The 20,461-nt window shown below is 37.5% G+C and overlaps 1 protein-coding gene across 2 annotated transcripts in view; it reads right to left on the bottom strand.

The window, feature by feature from the left end:
- The window catches only part of HOOK3 (hook microtubule tethering protein 3), a 104,596-nt gene that overhangs the window by 72,412 nt on the left and 11,723 nt on the right, over positions 1 to 20,461 (bottom strand). For both annotated transcript variants that reach the window (XM_057303337.1, XM_026485726.4), the window contains exons 3-5: positions 5,855 to 5,927; positions 2,312 to 2,362; positions 649 to 781 (exon numbers count right to left, since the gene is read on the bottom strand). In XM_057303337.1, the coding sequence (XP_057159320.1) occupies positions 649 to 781; positions 2,312 to 2,362; positions 5,855 to 5,927 (257 nt within the window). The remainder of the gene's footprint in view (positions 1 to 648; positions 782 to 2,311; positions 2,363 to 5,854; positions 5,928 to 20,461) is intronic.

Genomic DNA, 20,461 nt, shown 5'->3' on the forward strand with positions numbered 1-20,461 from the left:
ACACAGTTGTGTGTGGCATTGCTTACTGCCCTACCCTCCACTCACCTAACAGTTCCACAGGGGCAGGTGCCATGTCTGTTCTGTCTAGCACTGTGCTCCTAGCCCCAGCATAATGCATGAGTTCAGTAAATTTTGTGAAATAAATCCTTCATATTCGCAATCTAAAGTATCCAATTTTAAGTTCCCAGAGCTGAACTGATCCAGTTTAACCTTCTCATTACTGATATTAATTTAGTTGGACCGTGTCCAATTAACAGTAAATTTCATCACATTCAGTATAGTTAAAAATAATCAACTCAAAGAATTATGCAGTCTTGCTTAAAGGGAAAGAATATCATCAGGATCAAATTTATTCTAAATTGCAAAACTCTTTCACTTGCAAACAAAGTACCAGAAAAATTGTGGAAAATGGCATTGTTTGGGGCACCTCGCTGGCTCATTTCGTAAAGCGCACAACTCTTGAGCTCTCAGAGTCATGAGTTTGAGCCCCATTTGGGTGTGGAGCCTACTTAGGGGGAAAAAAAATGGCATTGTTTGAGGGTGGCCTTATGAAGGTGTTATTGTTTGTACTGGTGATTTATATATAATATATACAATATGTATTACTTTCCTTATTTTAAATGCATACACTAACATCATATAAATTACCTTGCTTCTGTTCACAGTTCACAGCACAGCCTAAGATGAGTTGAAGCATCCTTCCAAGCTCTGCCGCATCAGAATGTTCACCAATTAGGTTCACATCAGGAAGGGTAAAGTCATTAATTTGCTGTCCTAAAATCTGAATGGGGACAAAAGAATTAGAACTACATTTACATTTTATGTTTAAATAAAATATCTGATACAGATTAGTTTGTCAGCACCAGAAACTCATTGCTAAGGACAGAGCTGTTATGTCAGTTTCACTCCCAATTTCTATTTTTACCTCCCATACCTAAATTATGACAACCTCCATCACCACAACTTAGACCCCAATCTGGTATGTACGTACACTGACCAAAGAAACTGAAAACTTTGACCTCTTCACCACCCCTAGAAAGACAAATTTTTTGAAGTTCAAAGTAGAGCCAGAGAAGTTCTGAACAAGGGGGCACCAGAAAGAGGGGAGATTAAATATAGGTTCATGCCCCAACAGTAAGATTCCCCCCAAATATGTTCACTCCATTTGACTCCAAAATGCTGATAGCCAAACACCTATATTAGGAAGGAGAATGGAGGATTCCTTTATGGGGAAATTGGCCCCAAATGAAATGAAATATATGCTGACAAATGGTTAGGTCCCTGTCTAATAAGCATACAGTGAAAAAAGAAAATCCTAAAAGCACAGAAGCAGGATGAATATGGCTCTAGTGTTATGGGTGAACAGGCTAAAGAGGTCATGCAGTGTCTGGTGGCTCATGGTAACGGGTATGAATCTGATTCTCAATACAACAGGAAACCATAAAAGACTGAGAAGAGTGGCATAATCAGACTTCTATTTTTAAAAATCATTCTGGATTTAGAGTGAAGACTAAAAATAGACTGTAGAGGGACAAGAGTGAAATCAAGCTTACCAGTCAGACTAGAAATCTAGGCGAGAGCTAATGATGGCTTGGAATAAGGTGGTAGCACTAGAGACAGAAAAAGCTGTATTTTGGAGATTTAACCAGTAGGTCTTATGATGATCACCAAAAGAAGGAAGGACTACAGAATTATTTATAGGTTTTGGGCTTGAGTAATAGGGTGGACAGCAGGATTACTTACTGAGTTGTGAAGATAAATGATGTAAGTATACATGTAGGTATAAATACAGGTAAACTTCTGGGGAAAAACAGTAAGAAAATAACACAGGCTTCCAGGCTATGCCGTGTCCATTTGATATTTGGGATCGTGAAATTTAAAGTAAAACTAGTTCCACTGCCTGATTTTTTCCCCCAAGCTATGCCTTGACTATTCTGATGCAGACTCAGAGGATAAACTGAGTTAATCCAGGGATGGGGGTTTGCCAAGGAAAAAAACTAAAGTAAGCAAGAGAGTTGACTATAATAATACCTGGATTCTAAACCACCTTCACAAGGGAAGAAAAGGAGAGTTAACAGATGGCAGAAAAGAAAGTACATAAATTCTCATCTACAAACTATCCATATTATAGTGAAAAAGAGCATTTACAAACTACCTAATAAACAGTTGTTTGAACCAACATCCTAAAAACCATATAATGGAAGATAAATGGATTACTCATTTTGAGGTAAATTTTCCTTTACTTGAAACTACTATAAAATTAAATTATCCTATAGTAATACTTCTAAGCAGAGTGAGAGAAAGTCCTTACCTCATGATTATAATCCAGGATTCCCTTTAAAATTTTCTTTAAATTGCTTATCTGTTTAGAAAGAGATAAAACAACTAGGTAAAAGGCAAGAACAGATCAAAATATAATTTAACATAAAAATTTTCTGGGGGCGCCTGGGTGGCTCAGTCGGTTAAGCATCTGCCTTCGGCTCAGGTCATGATCTCAGCGTCCTAGGATTAAGCGCCAAGTCACTGGGCTCCCAGCTCATCAGGGAGCCTGCTCTTCTTCCTTTCTCTCTCTCCCCCATCCCCTCCTCATGCTTGCTCACTCTGAAATAAAATCTTAAGAAAAAAAAAATTCCTGAACCAATTGTTCTATTAACCATAAATAAATATAAAAAATAAAATTCAACAGTATATGTGAATTACCATAATCATCAAAAAAGGACTATCAACGGCTTATGTGATCTCAAGAGATTTATAAAAAAAATTGTTTCCAATCATGTTAAATTTTCAACGTTATGATTACACTGACAAAAATTGGAAATCTCTTAAAGTAACCTAAGTATAATGTCTCCAAATTCTCTCCACTGTCAGAAAAGACTGTTGTTACTTTAGTTAAGCACTAAAGTAAATATTTAGGAGCCATATGGTTAAAAAAATACTATTATGTCTTGAAATGCTACTATAACAGTTAGCACTGCAAGATAGTTGTGGTATAAGAGGCATCCTGGGGGCTCGGTTGGGCATCTGACTCTTGATCTTAGCTCAGGTCTTGATCTCAAGAGTTGTGGGTTTGGGCCCCATCTTGGGCTCCACACTGGGTGTGCAGCCTACTTAAAAAAAAAGGAAAAAAAAAGCATCCTAGAAGCAAGATAAGATGAGGAATCTACATGTTTCCTCTCACTCAGCCACTCCAAAGCAAGAGTTCACTGGCCTAAACGTTATCTGAGTGAAATGACAGGTAGAATCACCTATACTATTTAAGCTATTATTCTTTTCCTTTTCTTTTTTGACCCAACTCATACAGTTAAAATTGTGTTAAATGTGTACACAATACGATTCTATTGACCATCTACCTAGCTGTCTGTACTCAATGTTAGTAGCTGATGTCCTAGGACAGAAGACAGCAGAATCTGTGACTATCAAGTAAAAGTGACTTAATCATAGCAGTGTGATCCAGTGCAATCAGACGTATTATTTTTAAGGCAAAAAAAAAATTTTTTTTTCAAGATGTGTGTACTTTTTTTTTTTGGAGAGAGAGAAAAACAGCACAAGCATTGGGGTGGAGGATGGGGAAAAGGAGAGAAGCAGACTCCCCACTGAGCACGGAGGCCGACTTGGGGCTCAATCTCATGAACCTGAGACCATGACCTGAGCTGAAACCAACAGTCAGATGCTCAATCGACTGAGCCACCCAGGTACCCTGAAAACTTATTTTTAAAAAAATCTCATAAAGAAAACATGTTTATACTTCTAGAAAAATTTGGAGACATGGAAAATATATAATACACTTTATTTCCTTTATTTTACAACGTTCATTTTTTTCATATTTTAACATTTGAAATTAAAATGTCTCAAAAATCAATGTGTTCATTTAAAATGGTAGTTTACTTCCCATTGAAAAGAGCTATATATGTTATAATCAATGGTATCTTAAAATTGAAGAAATATAACATAGGATAAAATATGGAGAATAGGAATGCAAATCAGAACTGACATTTCATAAAACAAAAAAACTGACACTTCCAGTTCTGAATGTTAAGAATATGATAAAGTTTCCCCCCTTCTCTATAGTACCGTCTGCCACACTCATGACACTGGAGACAGTGTGCATTTTACATGTGTGTTGTGTGCACGAAAGGTGGGGTATGTAACTCTCTCTTTGGTCAAGACAGCAAGCAAACACAAATTGATTAGTAGCATTATTTTAAAAAAATCCAGAATTGCTTTACACATGTTATAACATTAAAAAGTAATCACTTAGGCGTGCCTGTATGGCTTAGTCAGTTGAGTGAATGACACCTGATTTCGGCTCAGGTCATGAACTCAGGGTTGTGAGATCAAGCCCCACATAGGGCTCTGCACTGAGCCTGGAGCCTGCTTAGGATTCTCTAAAAAAATATATATATATACACATATATTATATATACATATATAAAATATATTTGTGTAAGTCATTTAATTGCCTATTCTTGAAAGAGTATTTAGAAATTAAAATAGTAGCTTAAACCAGTGTCCATTCACTCTAGCTTAGTAAACAAAGGAATTAAAAGGAATTAAATTTTGGCAGACCCAATATTTAAGCAACCAATGACTATTTTTCATCGAATATGTGTTTTATGGAAGAAATATAAAGACAAGCCAAGCTTAACATATCTCAAGTCCAGGGATTTCACATGCTTACTCATTTGCATTTCTGAGTCTCTACCTGACTATATCAAAGAGAAATGGTTTAGAGCTTTCCAAACTGGCAGTAATGATCATCACTGGGTCATAAAAATCAATTTAATGTAACAAAAATTATAGAGATGGGGAACAAATCAGTGGTTTCCAGGGAACAGGGTGAGGAGTGTGTGGTGTGGATGTGGTCATAAAGGCAGCACCATGGAGTCCTGCAGAGATGGAACAACTCTGTGTCTTCACTGTGGTGAGCATTACAGGAAACTACATTATCACTAGAGCTGCACAGAACTGTACACACAGGGACAAAAGGGCATATGTAAAACTGGTAGAACCCAAATGAACTGGCTTGTACCTATGTCAGTTCCTTAGTTTTGATATTGTATTATAGTTACGCAAGATGTAACCACTGGGGAAACTGGGTGAAAGGTACACAGAACTTCTCTGTACATTTTTTTTTGCATCCCCCTGTGAATCTAGAATTATTTCAAAATATAAAGTTAAAATAATTTAATGGGTTGCAACTAATATTTTTTCAAAATCAAAACATCAGTGCCTAGAATAAGGGAAAAAAACTTGTTCAACTCTGTATGCGCATATGTTTAGGTGGACAGGAGGCTGCAATGTAAACTGTGTTTCTTATTGTGGGTTTTAGCTTTCTCATAGAAGCTTGAGAAATACTGGAACTTAAGGCTACTAGGAAAGAAATTAAAATACTTCATTCTCTTAGTGTTCTGGGCTCAGTTAACAATGACCAATATTTTCTCATTAATAGCACTAGCAACTAACACTACATATGCACTAACCCAAGTACATTATATATACTAACTCATTTATTTCTGTGAGGTAGATCCTATTACAATCCTCATTTTACAAATGGGGATTTGAGGTACAGAATGATTACAAGACTTTCCCAGACAGCGGATGGTAGAGTTGTGATACAAACACAGGCACTGTGGCTCTGAGTCCATGCCCGCGGTCACTGTGTTTCACTGACTGACACTATATATGTATCTTTGTGAACAACTTCAGGTTACCTCCAATCTTTAATTCTGGATTATTTCACTACAGGCAATCTAGGCTTCTAAAGCTCACTGAACATATCAGATGAAAGTTCAACAAATATTATATACACACAACTAAAAGACTATCTAACAGACGGAAAATAAAAAGAAAATACCTTCAGCCTCCAATTATCTCCTACTTCGGTTTTGATTCTGTTTAGCCAATTTTCATCAAAATATGCAGGATCTCTGCAAATAAGAAAAAGCTAGCATATTAATCATGCAGCTATCAAGCTTAAAAAAAACCCTGAAACCTATCCCATAATTCACTTAACTGCAACATAAAAATATATTTACCACATATTCGCCACTAAATAACTCAGTCTGGAGACTGGATGCAATTATAGTAGATTTCTCTAAAATTAACCCGTTATCGGCACATCACAAAACATATGTATATTATCAAAAACAAACTAAAAGGTGAAAATGATTACAATTGATATAGTTTTAAAAACAAATTACAGATGAATAAGCTACCCTGAAATTAACATAATTTTTAGATACAATATCTAAAACCAGTCAAAATTGATGACACAATTTTAAACAGACAAAAGAAATGTATCAAGAAAAAGGTTAACATAAGCCTTTCAGTTAATATTTCAATAATCTCCATCAACTAATACTTTGAAAGTCACCAATAATGCTATTAAAATTTCAATTTCTGGGTTGCTGGGGGCTCAGTTGGTTAAATGTCTGACTTTGGCTCAGGTTGTGATCCCAGGGTCCTGGGATGGAGTCCCGCATGGGGCTCTCTGCTCAGTGGGAAGCCTGCTTCTCCCTCTCCTGCTCCCCCTGCTTGTGCTGTCAAATAAATAAATAAAATCTTTAAAAATTTTTCAATTTTTTTTTTTTTAAGGATTTGAGAGAGAGAGACAGAGCACAAATATGCAGCGGGGGGGGGGGGAAGGGGCAGAGGGAGGGATGGTCTTAAGCAGACTCCGTGTTCAGTGCAGAGCCCGACATGGGGCTTGATTTCACAAATCTGAGATCATGACCTGAGCCAAAACCAAGAGTCAGATGCTTAACTGACTGTGCCACCTAGGTGATCCAAAATATCAATTTTTAAATAATATAGAGTGAAAATAAATAAGTAAATAAATAGTATAGACTAAGGGGGCACCTGGGTGGCACAGTCGTTAAGCGTCTGCCTTTGGCTCAGGGCGTGATCCCAGCGTTCTGGGATCGAGCCCCACATCAGGCTCCTCCGCTGGGAGCCTGCTTCTTCCTCTCCCACTCTCCCTGCTTGTGTTCCCTCTTTCACTGGCTGTCTCTGTGTCAAATAAATAAAATCTTTAAAAAAAATAGTACAGACTAAGAACCTATTTTCTCACATGTAATACTAAGCATTAGACAAGATGGACACTGTTTGCAAAATGCTTAAAATCTAAGATAATACTAGTGTGGACAAATTGAAACACCTATGAATATACCTATACTTATTTTTCTTAGGAAAACCTCCCCAAACTACTACAAATAGGAAGAAAAAAATTTTTTTAGCCCAGCATGATCCTCATTTTAAAGTTTTTGAAACCAATGCTCTAAGACATGATTTATTCAAGACCACAGATTGAACACCTATGTTTGTCCTGCTTTAGCAAGTGCTAAGTCCAGAGATCTTTCCACAACACCACAACTGTCTCCATTCACCCCAAAAACATAATGGCAATGAGAGAAATATGTTAGAAAAAAAACTATATTTCAACTTAAACTGTCACTCAAACTGATACAATCAGCACTAAATTTTGTTCATATATTTAAATAAAGTAACATGCTACTTACAATTTTCAATGTCACTGTTAAAAAAGAAAAATGTATTTAGGTATAAAATTTATGAAAAAAGCAGTTACAACTAAATCAGTTCTAGAAATCTATTTTTTTATTTTATTATTTTTATTTTTTATTATTTCATAATTATTTTTGGAGCCTGTTATTTTGGAGCCATATAGCTTTTAAAAATAGCTTTATTGGGATATAATTTATATACCATACTATTCATCCATTTCAAGTATACAATGCAATGGACTTTAGTACATTCACAGAGTTGTATGACCATAACCATGATCTAAATATGATGTTAGGACATTTTCATCTTCCCAAAAAGAAACCCTTTATCTATTACCCATCACTGCCCACTTCCCTCTCTCTCTCCAGCCCCTGGGAATTACTCATCGCCTTTCTGTCTCCATGGGTTTGCCTATTCTGGACATTTCATATAAATGAAATCATACACTTTGTGGTCTTTTGTGTCTGGCTTCTTTCATTTAGGATGGTTTTCGGATTCATTCATATTGTAGTATGTATTACCACATCATTTCTTTTTTATGATTCAACAATATTCCATTTATGGATATAATACATTTTGGTTATCTATGTATCAGTTGATGTGCATTTGGGTTGTTTCTACTTTTTAGCTATTATGAATAATGATGCTTTGAACATTTATGCACCAGTTCTGTGTGGACATGTTTCTTGTGGGTATATGTTCAGGAGTGGAACTTCTGGATCCCATTGTAACTCTGTGTTTAACATTTGAAGCAAGGCCAAACTGTTTTCCAAAGTAGCTACACCACTTTACATTCCCACCAGCAATGTATGTTGGTTCCAATTTCTCCACAGCCTTGCCACCACTTGTTATTTTCTGTCCTGTTAATTACAGCCACCCTAGTGGATGTGAAGTGGTATTTCACTGTGGTTTTGATTTACATTTCCTTGATGACTAATCATGCTGAACATTAGCCATTTGTATACTCTCTTTGGAGAAAAGTCTATTCAGTCTTTGCCTGTTTAAAAATTGGGTTATCCTTTTATTATTGAGTTCTAAGAACTGCTTTTGGGTTTGGGTTTTTTTTCCCCCTTAGTATTCAAGAAAAAAAGCCTTCTCAGACATAAAACACGTAAATAATTTCTCACATTCCATGAGTTGTCCTTTCATTTTCTAAGAGTTCTATAGTTTTAGTCCTTCTACTTAGATCTATGACCCGTTTGTGTATGGTATAAGGGAGGAGTCTAAATTCATTCTTCTGCATGTGGATATTCACAACCATTTTATTTTTAAGCTTAATCTAGCTTTTTTAGAAGTTCAACAAAAGAATAAAAAAAATTAAGTAAGAGAAACTTGAGCAACCTTGCACAAAAAAGAGAAACTTATTGGAAGATCACTGAGGTATGTTATGGTATTAGGATAACTAGACCTCACAAAGTACTAGAATAAAGACCTGAAAGCTGTTAGGAACCCAGACAGTATGCTCCTTCTGACTTTCGTCTTTGTTTCTGCCCATCTATACCATCCTCTCTGCAGACTGACTTTTTTCTTTTTCTCCATATACAATGCTGACGACAGCTGCAGACAAGTTCCAAGTCTTCGACACTTTAGTTCAAACAAATAAAGACCAGCCATCATTCAGTCCCAATTCTAAATTCCCAGATCATTCCAAATAATCCAGATAGAGTCTGTTTTTCATCCCTAATCCAACTTATATGTGACCAAAAGGATAGAAGCTTGCAAGTAGGTCACACACAACTTTAGGGGGAACAATGACCACAGTTGGCAGGGTAAGGGTGAATTTTCAGAGAAAGTGACTATTATAAAATGGGCAGACCACCCCAGAAAGTATCCTTCTTCCTTAAAACCTCTTGTAAAAATAGATAATGCAAAGAAAAGCAACAATTGAGTGAATTTTACTAAAATACTAAGGAATCATTATAAAAATAATTCAGCAATTAGAAAATATTCAGTATTTTTTGGGGCGCCTGGGTGGCACAGCGGTTAAGCGTCTGCCTTCGGCTCAGGGCGTGATCCCGGCGTTCTGGGATCGAGCCCCACATCAGGCTCCTCCGCTATGAGCCTGCTTCTTCCTCTCCCACTCCCCCTGCTTGTGTTCCCTCTCTCTCTGGCTGTCTCTATCTCTGTCAAATAAATAAATAAAATCTTAAAAAAAAAAAAAAAGAAAAATCATTAAAAAAAAAAGAAAATATTCAGTATTTTTTGATACTTGAATAATCTAAAAAGCCAATCAAGTGTTAGTCTTTCCAACCAAAAAAGACACATAAGGCAAGCAATCTGAGTTTGGTGCTATGTGGCAGATGATTATTACTCAAAGCCAAAGGCACTGAGCTTACTAGCTAAGGGGCAATTCAGGGTCACACAAGTAAAAAATACTTACAGCAAGCTCATAACTTTATAAAAAAGAATGCTTTAAAATGTCTAAGAAGGTGCGCCTGGCTGGTTCAGTCAGTAGAGCATCTGACTTCTTGATCTTGGGGTCATGTGTTCAAGCTCCATGTTGGGGGCAGCGTTTACTTTCAAATTAATTTTAAAAATGTCTAAGAAATTAAATACTCCAAGAACTCCTAGGATACTTAATTTGCAATTTAAAACAATACTTATAGGTAAAAGAACTCGGAAATACCTGAATAAAATATTGCAAATCAAACACTATAATACAGCTTATATCTTAAAAGATCACCAAATCAAAATCTCAGAATCATCGAGCTAGGGAGGGAAGACAACAAAAACAACTGCTAAGCACCAATAATAATATACTAGGCACTGAATCAGGCACTTTACATTCACAATGACATTGCAAGGGAGGTGTTACTATCCCTGTTACCAATAAGGAATATCAGACTCAGAAATCAAGTAATTTCCCCAAGTTCAACCAGATAATTAAGTGGCAGAGTTGGCGGTAGAATCGTTTTTGTTAGATCAGGAAAGTTCAACACAAGACTGGTTCGAGCAAACAATACTAAGGTCCTGTGGCTCATTATCTCCTTTAAGCTGAATAAACTAGGTCAGAAGGAGAGAGGGACCAACATGGTTCATGACACTCTATGTTCATTTAGGGCAGGAATCTGTTCTGTCCTCATTCACTCATTCCCAATACCTCATATCTGACACATAGCAGGTTCTCAATAAATATCTGCAGACTGAAATACATTTGGAAAGTGGAGGTACTTTTAAGCTATCGATAAACTTCCCATCTACTACTTGGGCAGAACACAGCAACAATAGTAGTCTTACAGTCTTCTTACATCCAATGTGACTTTTCCTAGTAATAAACTTTGATTCAATATGTAGGCATCTAGCCATAACTCTGTTTCTATAAGTAGTTTACAATTTCAGCAATATTTTCTAAGTACCCCTTAATTAATGCTCTCGGGCTATGACCAAACAATATAAAGGCAACAGATCATAGTTCTGCACAGACACGTAAATAACAACTGATAATCTTACTGGAGTGTTCTTCATGAGTAAGAAGCTATCTTTAGCTGACTCTTGCTAAGAAAAAACAAATAGAAACTATGAAACATACAAAACCATTTCCTCAGATTCTTCCAGTAACACATCTATTTGACTATAATTTATGAACTGGTCCTAGCTTAAACTTAAAAAAAAAAAGGCCCATTAACTTTAATCTGCAACATAATTTCAGAAATATATTATCTGCCTGCACTTAATTGCCTTCACAAAAATAAACACATTAAATTTCATTTGTACTGCTAAAATTATTTAAGCACTATAATATTCTTATTGAACTCAGCCAAATTAAGATGGGTCCAAAACCAACACTGTATTTTGGTTCCATCTCTTAATATGGCATTTTTATTACAAACCTTAGTACTTTTTAGATACGTTGATTCTTAGGTCTGTTTTCTAATTATCTTTCAATTACCCAAAACAATCATTTTGGTCCCCTGCCATTAAATGTGTATTCAAGAGTTAGCTATAATAATTTTCACAACTATAATGACAACAAAAATATAGCAAATTATGCTTAGCCCCTACTACATTAAATTAAGCAATAAAGGCACATAAGGGATAGGCTTTAAGCCAAGAACCAGCAACTCAGGGTACTAAAAAAAGAAAAGTATCCATTTAAGAAGCTTTCCACCAGTGTCCACAGCTTGACCTTCATTCTCTCTCTGTTGGTCTATTTTCTTTGTCCCCCTTTCTTAAACTCTGAAAGCTAAGACTAATGGCACTTAGAGGCATAACTTACTACTTCTGCTTTTAGTTTTTCAATCAATATGTGGTTGCAGTATAATAAAAAACATATCTGGTCTTCGTCCCTGGTTCCTGGCACTGAGCTCCTAAAACCCTTAGAATTTCCTAAGTGACAGGAATGTCCTTTGTAATTTATAATGAGTGCTTTCTGACCATAACTGAGTTTATGCTAATGAGGTGATACATCGTGGATGAATCTAGATAGCTTCAGGATGGAGGCTGGTTCCAAAGGAACCAACCACATGACTGAGGACTGGAACTTTCAGTCCCACTTCGACCTCCAGAAAGGGGCTGGAGGTTGAGTTCACAATTTCAATCACATCTATGGCATGAAACCCCAAATAAAAGTCCTAAGCAGCAGGGTTCAGGGAGTTTCTAAGTTGGTGAACACACTGATGTGCTGGAGGGTAGCATGCTTGCAGAGAGCATGGAAGCTGCGAGCTCTGTGCTGCCCACAGCCCCATACCTTGCATGATGCATCTCTTTCATTTGACTGTTCTTGGATTATACTCTTCATAATGAAATTATAATCGTTAAGTATAAAGCTTTCCTGAGTTTTGCGTCATTCTTGAAAATTACTGAAAGCGCTGGGGGTAGACAGGAGTTCACAGGAACTCCTGAATTTGTAGTTGGCCAGGAAGAAGTGTGGCTGAGCTGAGGATTGCACATCCACCTGGCATGTGAAGTTGGGGCAGTTTTGTGGGACTGAGGCCTTAACTTGTGGAGTCCGCACTGACTCAAAAGTTAGCGTCAGAACTGAACCGCAGGACATCCAGCTGGTATCAGGGAAATTGGTGATGGAAAATGAGTGGTGGTGAACTATTCTTGGAGACAAAAGATAAATGATAAAAGCTGTTTTCTTTTAATTTCAAAGTCAAAATAAATCCACATTCATTCATTCAACAAACAAGGTACCAGAATGGTAACAAGTAGTCCAGATCACTTAGGATATACTATTGTTGAGTACTCTGGTTTTTATCCTGAGTGAAATGGGGTACCAATGTAGAGTTCTAAGCAGAAAATCTGACTTACTAAAAAATCACTCTGTCTGCTGGGTTCACATAAGGCTGTGGGCAGCCAAGTACAGAAACACCCTTATCAGGAAATTATTAACACGATAAAGGCAAGAGATGACGGTGGCTGATGTAGCAGGAAAAGTAACAATTCTTATCATAAAACTTTTCCAGGGGCACCTGGGTGGCTCAGTTGATTAAGCATCCTTGGTTTTGGCTCAGGTCATGATCTCAGGGTCCTGGATCAAGTCCCATGCTGTGCTCTGCGCTCAGCAGGGAGTCTGCTTGAGGATTCTGTCCACATCCCTCTGCCTCTCCCTCTGCTCGCGCATGCTCTCTCTCTCTAATAAATAAACCTTTAAAAAAACTTTTCCAAACATACAGAGAAGTAAAATATCATGAACAACCATATGCCAATCACAGAGAACATCCGGCCATACTTGCTCCATATTAGATTTTGACATTTTACTCCTAAAAACTCCACCACACATCTCTAATAAGGCACTTTTTCTGACATACACCTAAAACACAAACACTCTCCAGATACCATCTAATATTCAACCTATTTTCAAATTTCCTATATCATCCTCTAAACGTCTGCTATAGTTGATTTGTTCAAACAAGATTCAAGAAAAATCATGCATTGCATTTGTTTTTGCAATTGTGGAAAGAACACTTAATATGACATCTACCCTCTCAACAAAATTTTAAGTGCACAATATTAACTATAGGCACAATGTTGTACAGCAGACCCTAGACTTCCTCATCTTGTATAAGTGAAACTTTCATATTTACTGAAGAGCAACTCATCATTTGCCCCAACTACTAACTCCTGGCAACCATCATTCTAATCTCCGTTTTCATGCATTTGATTATTTTAGATATGTCGTACAAGTGGGGTCATGCACTATTTGTCCTTCTGTGATTGGCTTATTTCACTAAGCATAAACGTCTTCCAGATTCATCCATGTTGTTGCATATGGCAGGATTTCCAAGAACCATGCAACACATTTGGTTACTGTTTCTCATCTCTTCAGGCTCTTTAGTTTAGCATAGTCTACCCCCCCTTTCTTTTTTCTCATGGCATGGATTTGTTGAGGAGACTAGGTCAATTGTCCTGTAAAATATCTCACTTTCTGGATTTGCCTGATTGTTTCCTCATGATTTAGTGTAACTTGTTCCTCTAGGCTCTGCGCTTTTCTGTAAACTGGAAGTCAGAGCTAAAGCCCAGATATAAATATACTTTATAGATGTATTTTAAAAGTATAGTAATATCAGGATTTCCTGGCAGATTTGATGTCTGATGGGGAAAAAAAAGAAAGGTTTTATGGTTTGAGCAACTGGAAGGACATGCCAACAACTGAAATGAGAAAGATTTTTGACTGAGTGGGTTTTAGGTAGAAGACAGGGAGCTTAGTTTTAGATATGACAACTCTGAGAGGTCTTTTAGACTCAAATGCAGACACTGAATAGACAACGAGGTTAAGTCTGGAGGTCAAAGCAAAGATTCATGCTGGAGATACAAACTTGAGAGTCATTAGGATACGGATGATGTTTAAATCCATGAGTCATCAGTAAGTGAATGCAAACAGAAAAGGGGAGAGGAACAAGACCTGACTCCTTCGGCACTCCAGAATTAGGAAGTACGATAGAAGAGGAAAAATGAGCAAAGGAAATTCAGATCATCAGGTGAGACAGGAGAAAAATCCAGAGACTAACGGTATCCTGGAAACCAAATTTTTAAAAGTATTACAAGGAGATTAAGTCCTTTGAATGCTGCTGCCAGGTCCAGATAAGGACTGAGAACGGGCCATTAGAATCAGCAATGTGTAGATAACTGGCAGTCCTAACAAGTGCAATTTTAATAAAATGGTGGGGGAAAAAAATTCCTGACTTAAAAGTGGATTTAAAAGAGCAGGAAGATAGGAATCCGAAAGAGCTTGGTACAGACTATTTTAAAAAGTTTTTGCTACAAAGGGGAGGAGAAACTGACTGACAGAAGTGAGATCATTAGTATTTTTATTTTTATTATTTTTTAAAGATTTTATTTATTTGTCAGAGAGAGAGAAAGCGTGTGAGCAAGCACAAGCAGGGGGAGCAGCAGGCTCCCCGCCGATCAAGGAGCCAGACTCAGGACTTGATCTCAGGACCCTGGGATCATGACCTGAGCTGAAGGCAGACACTTAACCAACTGAGCCATGCAGGCGCCCTGAAATCAGAAGTATTTTTAAAGAGAAAAGAAGTAACGATTTGCTTGCATGCTGGTGGATATATCCAGCAGAGAAGGGAAAACTGATGATATAGGAAAGAGGGGCAAATTGGTAAAGTGATGATCCTGAGTAGGCGATAGGCAATGGGATGCAATATACAAAGTGCAAGTACTGACTTTAAGATAGAAACCTTCCCCACCAACCCTATAGCTCTACCTATCATAACAGGTAGCAAGACAAAGTCAAACTAATGCTGGCAGGTGGGTACATGTAGTCATGGGATTCTATGGAAATTGTTTTATTTGTTTCAACTTCCTCAGAAGTAGGATGTTTTATTTGTTTCAACTTCCTCAGAAGTAGGACCTACTTTGTAAGGTGATCAGATAAGAGAGATAGGGAAGGTGGCACCTGAGGTCTGAAGAGAGAAAAATGTGAGATAGTCATCTGGAAGACTGGGGGAATGAAACACTAGGGAAACACAGTATGATTGTGGGATTCCATAAGGTAACACCTGCAGTTTTTGTGGTGGGACATTTAAAATGAGATGCATCAGCATGTTTGCATTTTTTTTTCCAGCTCGGTTCAGCTGCATAGGTAAGAAGCAGAACTGGTAGGACATTAGATTTAACCAGAGTTGCAGTTTTGTGAAACAAATACAATATGAGAGGGGCAGGGGAGCTAAAAGTGTATGCAGGGGAGTAATTATGATTGACCATGGAGTTTTAGCTATATAAGAGGAAAGAAAGAACAGTAAAGGTGGACAGTATTAAGATCCCACTGGCACTAGAGAATTAAAGAATTATTGGAGACTTGATACCAGAGGAAGGGAGATGGAAAGACAGGAAACAATAATCAGTGGTAATGAGAAAACTGAGATTATGTGGGGATTACACTTTATCAGTAATTACAAGATATAGGGTATGATCATGGGAAGGAGTGCCTGAAATCTAGTAGAAGACAAGGTCAGTGGAGAGGAGTTCGAGAAACTGGTAGGCAAGGATATGAAGGATCATCTAGGTATACATCCAAATCAACAAGAATGCAGGTAAGAGTAGTACTGGAAAGAGCCGGCAGTGTGCCAGGATCCAATATTGTCGAGAAACGAGAAGAGATGACAACAACGAAGGGTAGTGGATGATGTCCTAAGATTCAAAACTAGAGTTTCAGGAAAGATGAAGGAGAATGGTCTGGGAGCAGCATTAAGGAGTACCACCTCTGGGCTAAGCAGTACTTGAAGACTGGGAGAAAAAACAGCCATCACTTGAGAAGCCTGCAGAACCAGTGTCAGGGGAAAACCAGATTTCTTTCAGAGCCAAAGGTGGATCAGGCAAAGTGCTGATTGTTCTTTGGCACAAGTCCTGAAGGTTAACCAAGAATCACAGGCTTAAGAGCATAAACAGCCAATTCAAATTTCTTGCTATTTCATATAAAACATCCTGTGCTCTCTCTGAAGTGGATTCTGCTTTGTTAAATATTTTTTTTTACCAATATTAATTTTCTTCAAACCAAAAAGCTGAAAATAGAAAGTTCATTTAACAACCACAGTTCCCAGGGCACCTGGGTGGCTCAGTCAGTTAAGCATCTGCCTTTGGCTCAGGTCATGATCCCAGGGTGCTGGGATGGAGCCCCGCGTCAGGCTCCCTGCTCAGGGGAGTGGGAGGAACCTGCTTCTCCCTCTGCCTGCTGCTCTGCCTACTTCTTGTATTCTTTCTCTTTCTGTCAAATAAATGAATAAAATCTTAAAACAAAACAAAACAAAAAAAATCACAGTTCCCTTAAGACATAAGGGGAAAAAAAAGGTTTTCATTTTGTATTTGTTAATGTACAGATGTAAAAGGAGGGAGTACATCTTAACGTTTTTGGTGACTGATCTATAGTAAAAATTAAACAAGAATCTAATCATCTATAGATGATGTCTGTCTGGTCACTAGGCAAATCAACATAATCAAAAGTCCTGAAAATATGGGAAAGGAATCTTTTTAATAAATACTGCAAAAAAAGAAGAAAAAAAAAGCCAATCCATAATACACAAAAAGTAATTCAAAATTCAACACAGACCTAAATGTAAGCACTGGAACTATAAAACTTCTAGAGGAAAACACAGAAGAAAATCTTTTTTTTTTTTTTTTAAAGATTTTATTTATTTATGTGACAGAGAGACAGCCAGCGAAGAGAGGGAACACAAGCAGGGTGAGTGGGAGAGGAAGAAGCAGGCTCATAGCGGAGGAGCCCGATGTGGGACTCGATCCCGGAACGCAGGGATCACGCCCTGAGCCGAAGGCAGATGCTTAACGACTGCGCTACCCATGCGCCCCTTCACACAGAAGAAAATCTTAAGTGACCCCAGGTTTGGTAAATATTTCTTATTAGAATTAAAAAAAAAAATGTTGGCTAACTGAATTTAAATTAAAAAACAAACAAACATGGGGGCACTTGGCTGGCTCAGTCAATGGAATTTATGACAATTTTTGAGGTTGTGGGTTCAAGCTCCACACTGGGTATAGAGATTACTTAAAAATAAAATCTTAAAAAAAAAAAGAATAAAAAAAAACATGAAAGAAAAACAAATTAGATTTTATCGAAATTTAAAAACTTTTGCCGTGCCAAGACACTATTAAGAAAATGAAGGGGGGGCGGCACCTGGGTGGCTCAGGTCATGATCCCAGGGTCCTGGGATCTAGCCCCCCATCAGGCTCCCTGCGCAGCGGGGAGCCTGCTTCTCCCTCTTCGTCTGCCACTCCCCCTGCTTGTGCTCTGTCAGATAAATAAGTAACAAATCTAAGAAAGAAAGAAAGAAAGAAAGAAAGAAAGGGAAAAAGGAAGAAAGAAAGAAAGAAAGAAAGAAAGAAAGAAAGAAAGAAAGAAAGAAAAGGGAAGCCACAGATTGGAAGAAAATATTTTAAAACATACATCTGAAAAACGACTTGTATTTAGTATTTATATTTGTATTTATAAAGAACTCTAAATTCAGTAAGACAATTTAAATAAAAAACAGGCAAAAGATTACAGGAAACCATTCACAAAAGAAGATATATAGATGGCAAAAACATGAAAAGATGCCGGACACCATTAGTCATCCTAGGAATACAAACGAAAACCACAGTGAGTTATTACTAAACAGCCATCAGAATGGCTAAAATCAAAAAGACTGCCATATACACCTGAAATTAATGTAATATTGTGTATCAACCATACTTCAATTAAAACAAAACAAAACAGGAGCACCTGGCTGGCTTAGTTGGTAGAGCATGTAACTCTTGATTTCACGGTTGTGAATTCAAGCCCCATGCCAGATGTAGAGATTACTTAAATATAAAGCCTTAAAAAAACCAAAAAAACTGAAAAAACAAAAAACACTGACCTTAGCAAGTGATGGTGAGACTGTGGTGAAATAAGAACGTTTGTACACTGCTTGTGGGAGCAAAAACGGCACATCCACTCTGGAAACACTTTGGCAGTCTCCTAAATATTATTTCTAATAGTCTCAAACTAAAATAACCCAGATGTTCATCAGCAGATGAATAGATGAATAGATCATGGTATATCTATATAATGGAGTATGTATGGACTATTACAGGCAACGACACGAATGAATTTCAAAATAGTTATGTTGCATGAAAGAAGCCATACCTTCTCCCTCAAATAAGAAAATGTATTGTGTGAGTCGATTTATATAAATTTCTAGAAATTGCAAATTAATCTAAAGTAATAGAAAGTAAGTCAGTGGTTGCCTGGGGATGGAAAAGGGGTGGCAGAAAGAAGGGACTAACATTTTTTTTTTTTTTTAAAGATTTTATTTATTTATTTGACAGAGAGAGACAGCCAGCGAGAGAGGGAACACAAGCAGGGGGAGTGGGAGAGGAAGAAGCAGGCTCATAGCGGAGGAGCCTGATGTGGGGCTTGATCCCACAGCGCCGGGATCACGCCCTGAGCCGAAGGCAGACGCTTAACCGCTGTGCCACCCAGGCGCCGCGGGACTAAAATTTCTTGAAGTGACTGATTCGTTCATTATCTTGGCTGTGGTGATAGTTGCACAGGCATCTACACAGGTAAAAATTTATCAAATACTATACTTTAAAAATGTACAATTTACTATATGTCAATTTCATCTCACTAAAGCTGCAAAAAAAGAGGAGAGCATTAAAAAGAAATGAACTATCAAGCCACATGGAGAAATCTTAAATGCAATATTGCCAAGTGAAAGAAGTCAATCTGAGAAGACTACATATGGTTATGATTTCAATTACATGACATTCTAGAAAAAGCAAAACTATGGAGACAGTAAAAAGATCACGGGTTGCTGGGGGTCTGGGGAGTAGATGACTAGTAGAACAAAGGGGATTTTTAGGGCAGTGAAACTACTCTGTGTGATACTACAATGGTAGATACGTGTCATTACGTATTTGTCAAACCCATACAGAAAATGTACAACACAGATGAACTTTAATGTAAAATAGGGATTTTGGGTGATGATGCTTTGGAGTAGTTCATCAATTACAACAAATGTACCACTCTGGCATGGGATGTTGACAGTGGGGGAAGCTCTGCGTAGTAGGGCAAGGAGTATGTGAGAATTAGCCATACTTTACACTCAATTTTTAAAAACCTTTTCTTTAAGTAGTAAAATATACACAAAATTTGTTATTTAAACTTGAGTGTGTGGTTCAGTGGCATTAAGTGCACTCACACTGTTGTGCAATCATCACTATCATCCACCCCCAGAACTCTGTCATCCCATACTGCAACTGTTTGCCATTTCAATTTTGCTGTGAAACTAAAACTGTTCTAAAAAACAAAGTCATACTAATTAAAAATAAGGGGGAGGGCATGAACCTACGTGGACAAAGAGATAAGACAACAGCAACAAAATTTTAGAAGCTGGAAAGCAGATGAATGGAAAAGGACTAAAAGGGTGGAGAGAGAAAAAATTATACTAACAAGAAACATACTTAAGCCCATTCATATTTGATAAAATTTCTATTGAAACTACAGAAAGATACAGTTTTTCACTTCTCAGCTCAGACAAAATGAAAAGATTTGCAATTTCCAGTGAAACTCTTTGCTCAGTACCCACACTCTTTTGGCTTTCCTCATACCTCTCTGGTACCTCTGTTGTCTGAGGTTCCAACCAGAATTAAATGTCAAAGTTCTCCAATGCTCGGGCTACACATATTTCCCTCTTATGCTATAGTATTCCCTAAGTGACTTAATCCACACTAATGGCTTCAATTAAGAGATACCCAAATTGATTCTGGACTTCTCTTCTGCACTTTAGAACTATATGATCTAATGCTAACTTATTTTCTCTTGATGTCTCAATTCCACTCAAATTCAATGTCCCCCAAACTAAACCCATGATATATCCAGCACTCCTCCACAGCAGATCCCCTTTCAGCATTCCCACATCAGTGGTCTGCCCCCTCTTCTGGTTATTTGCTCAAGTTAGAAATTTAAAAGTCAATTTTGATACCTCCCTTTTACTCACTAACCCATATC

This window comes from Ursus arctos, unplaced genomic scaffold (genome assembly GCF_023065955.2).
Source record: "Ursus arctos isolate Adak ecotype North America unplaced genomic scaffold, UrsArc2.0 scaffold_27, whole genome shotgun sequence".
In the NCBI taxonomy this organism is placed as follows: domain Eukaryota; kingdom Metazoa; phylum Chordata; class Mammalia; order Carnivora; family Ursidae; genus Ursus; species Ursus arctos.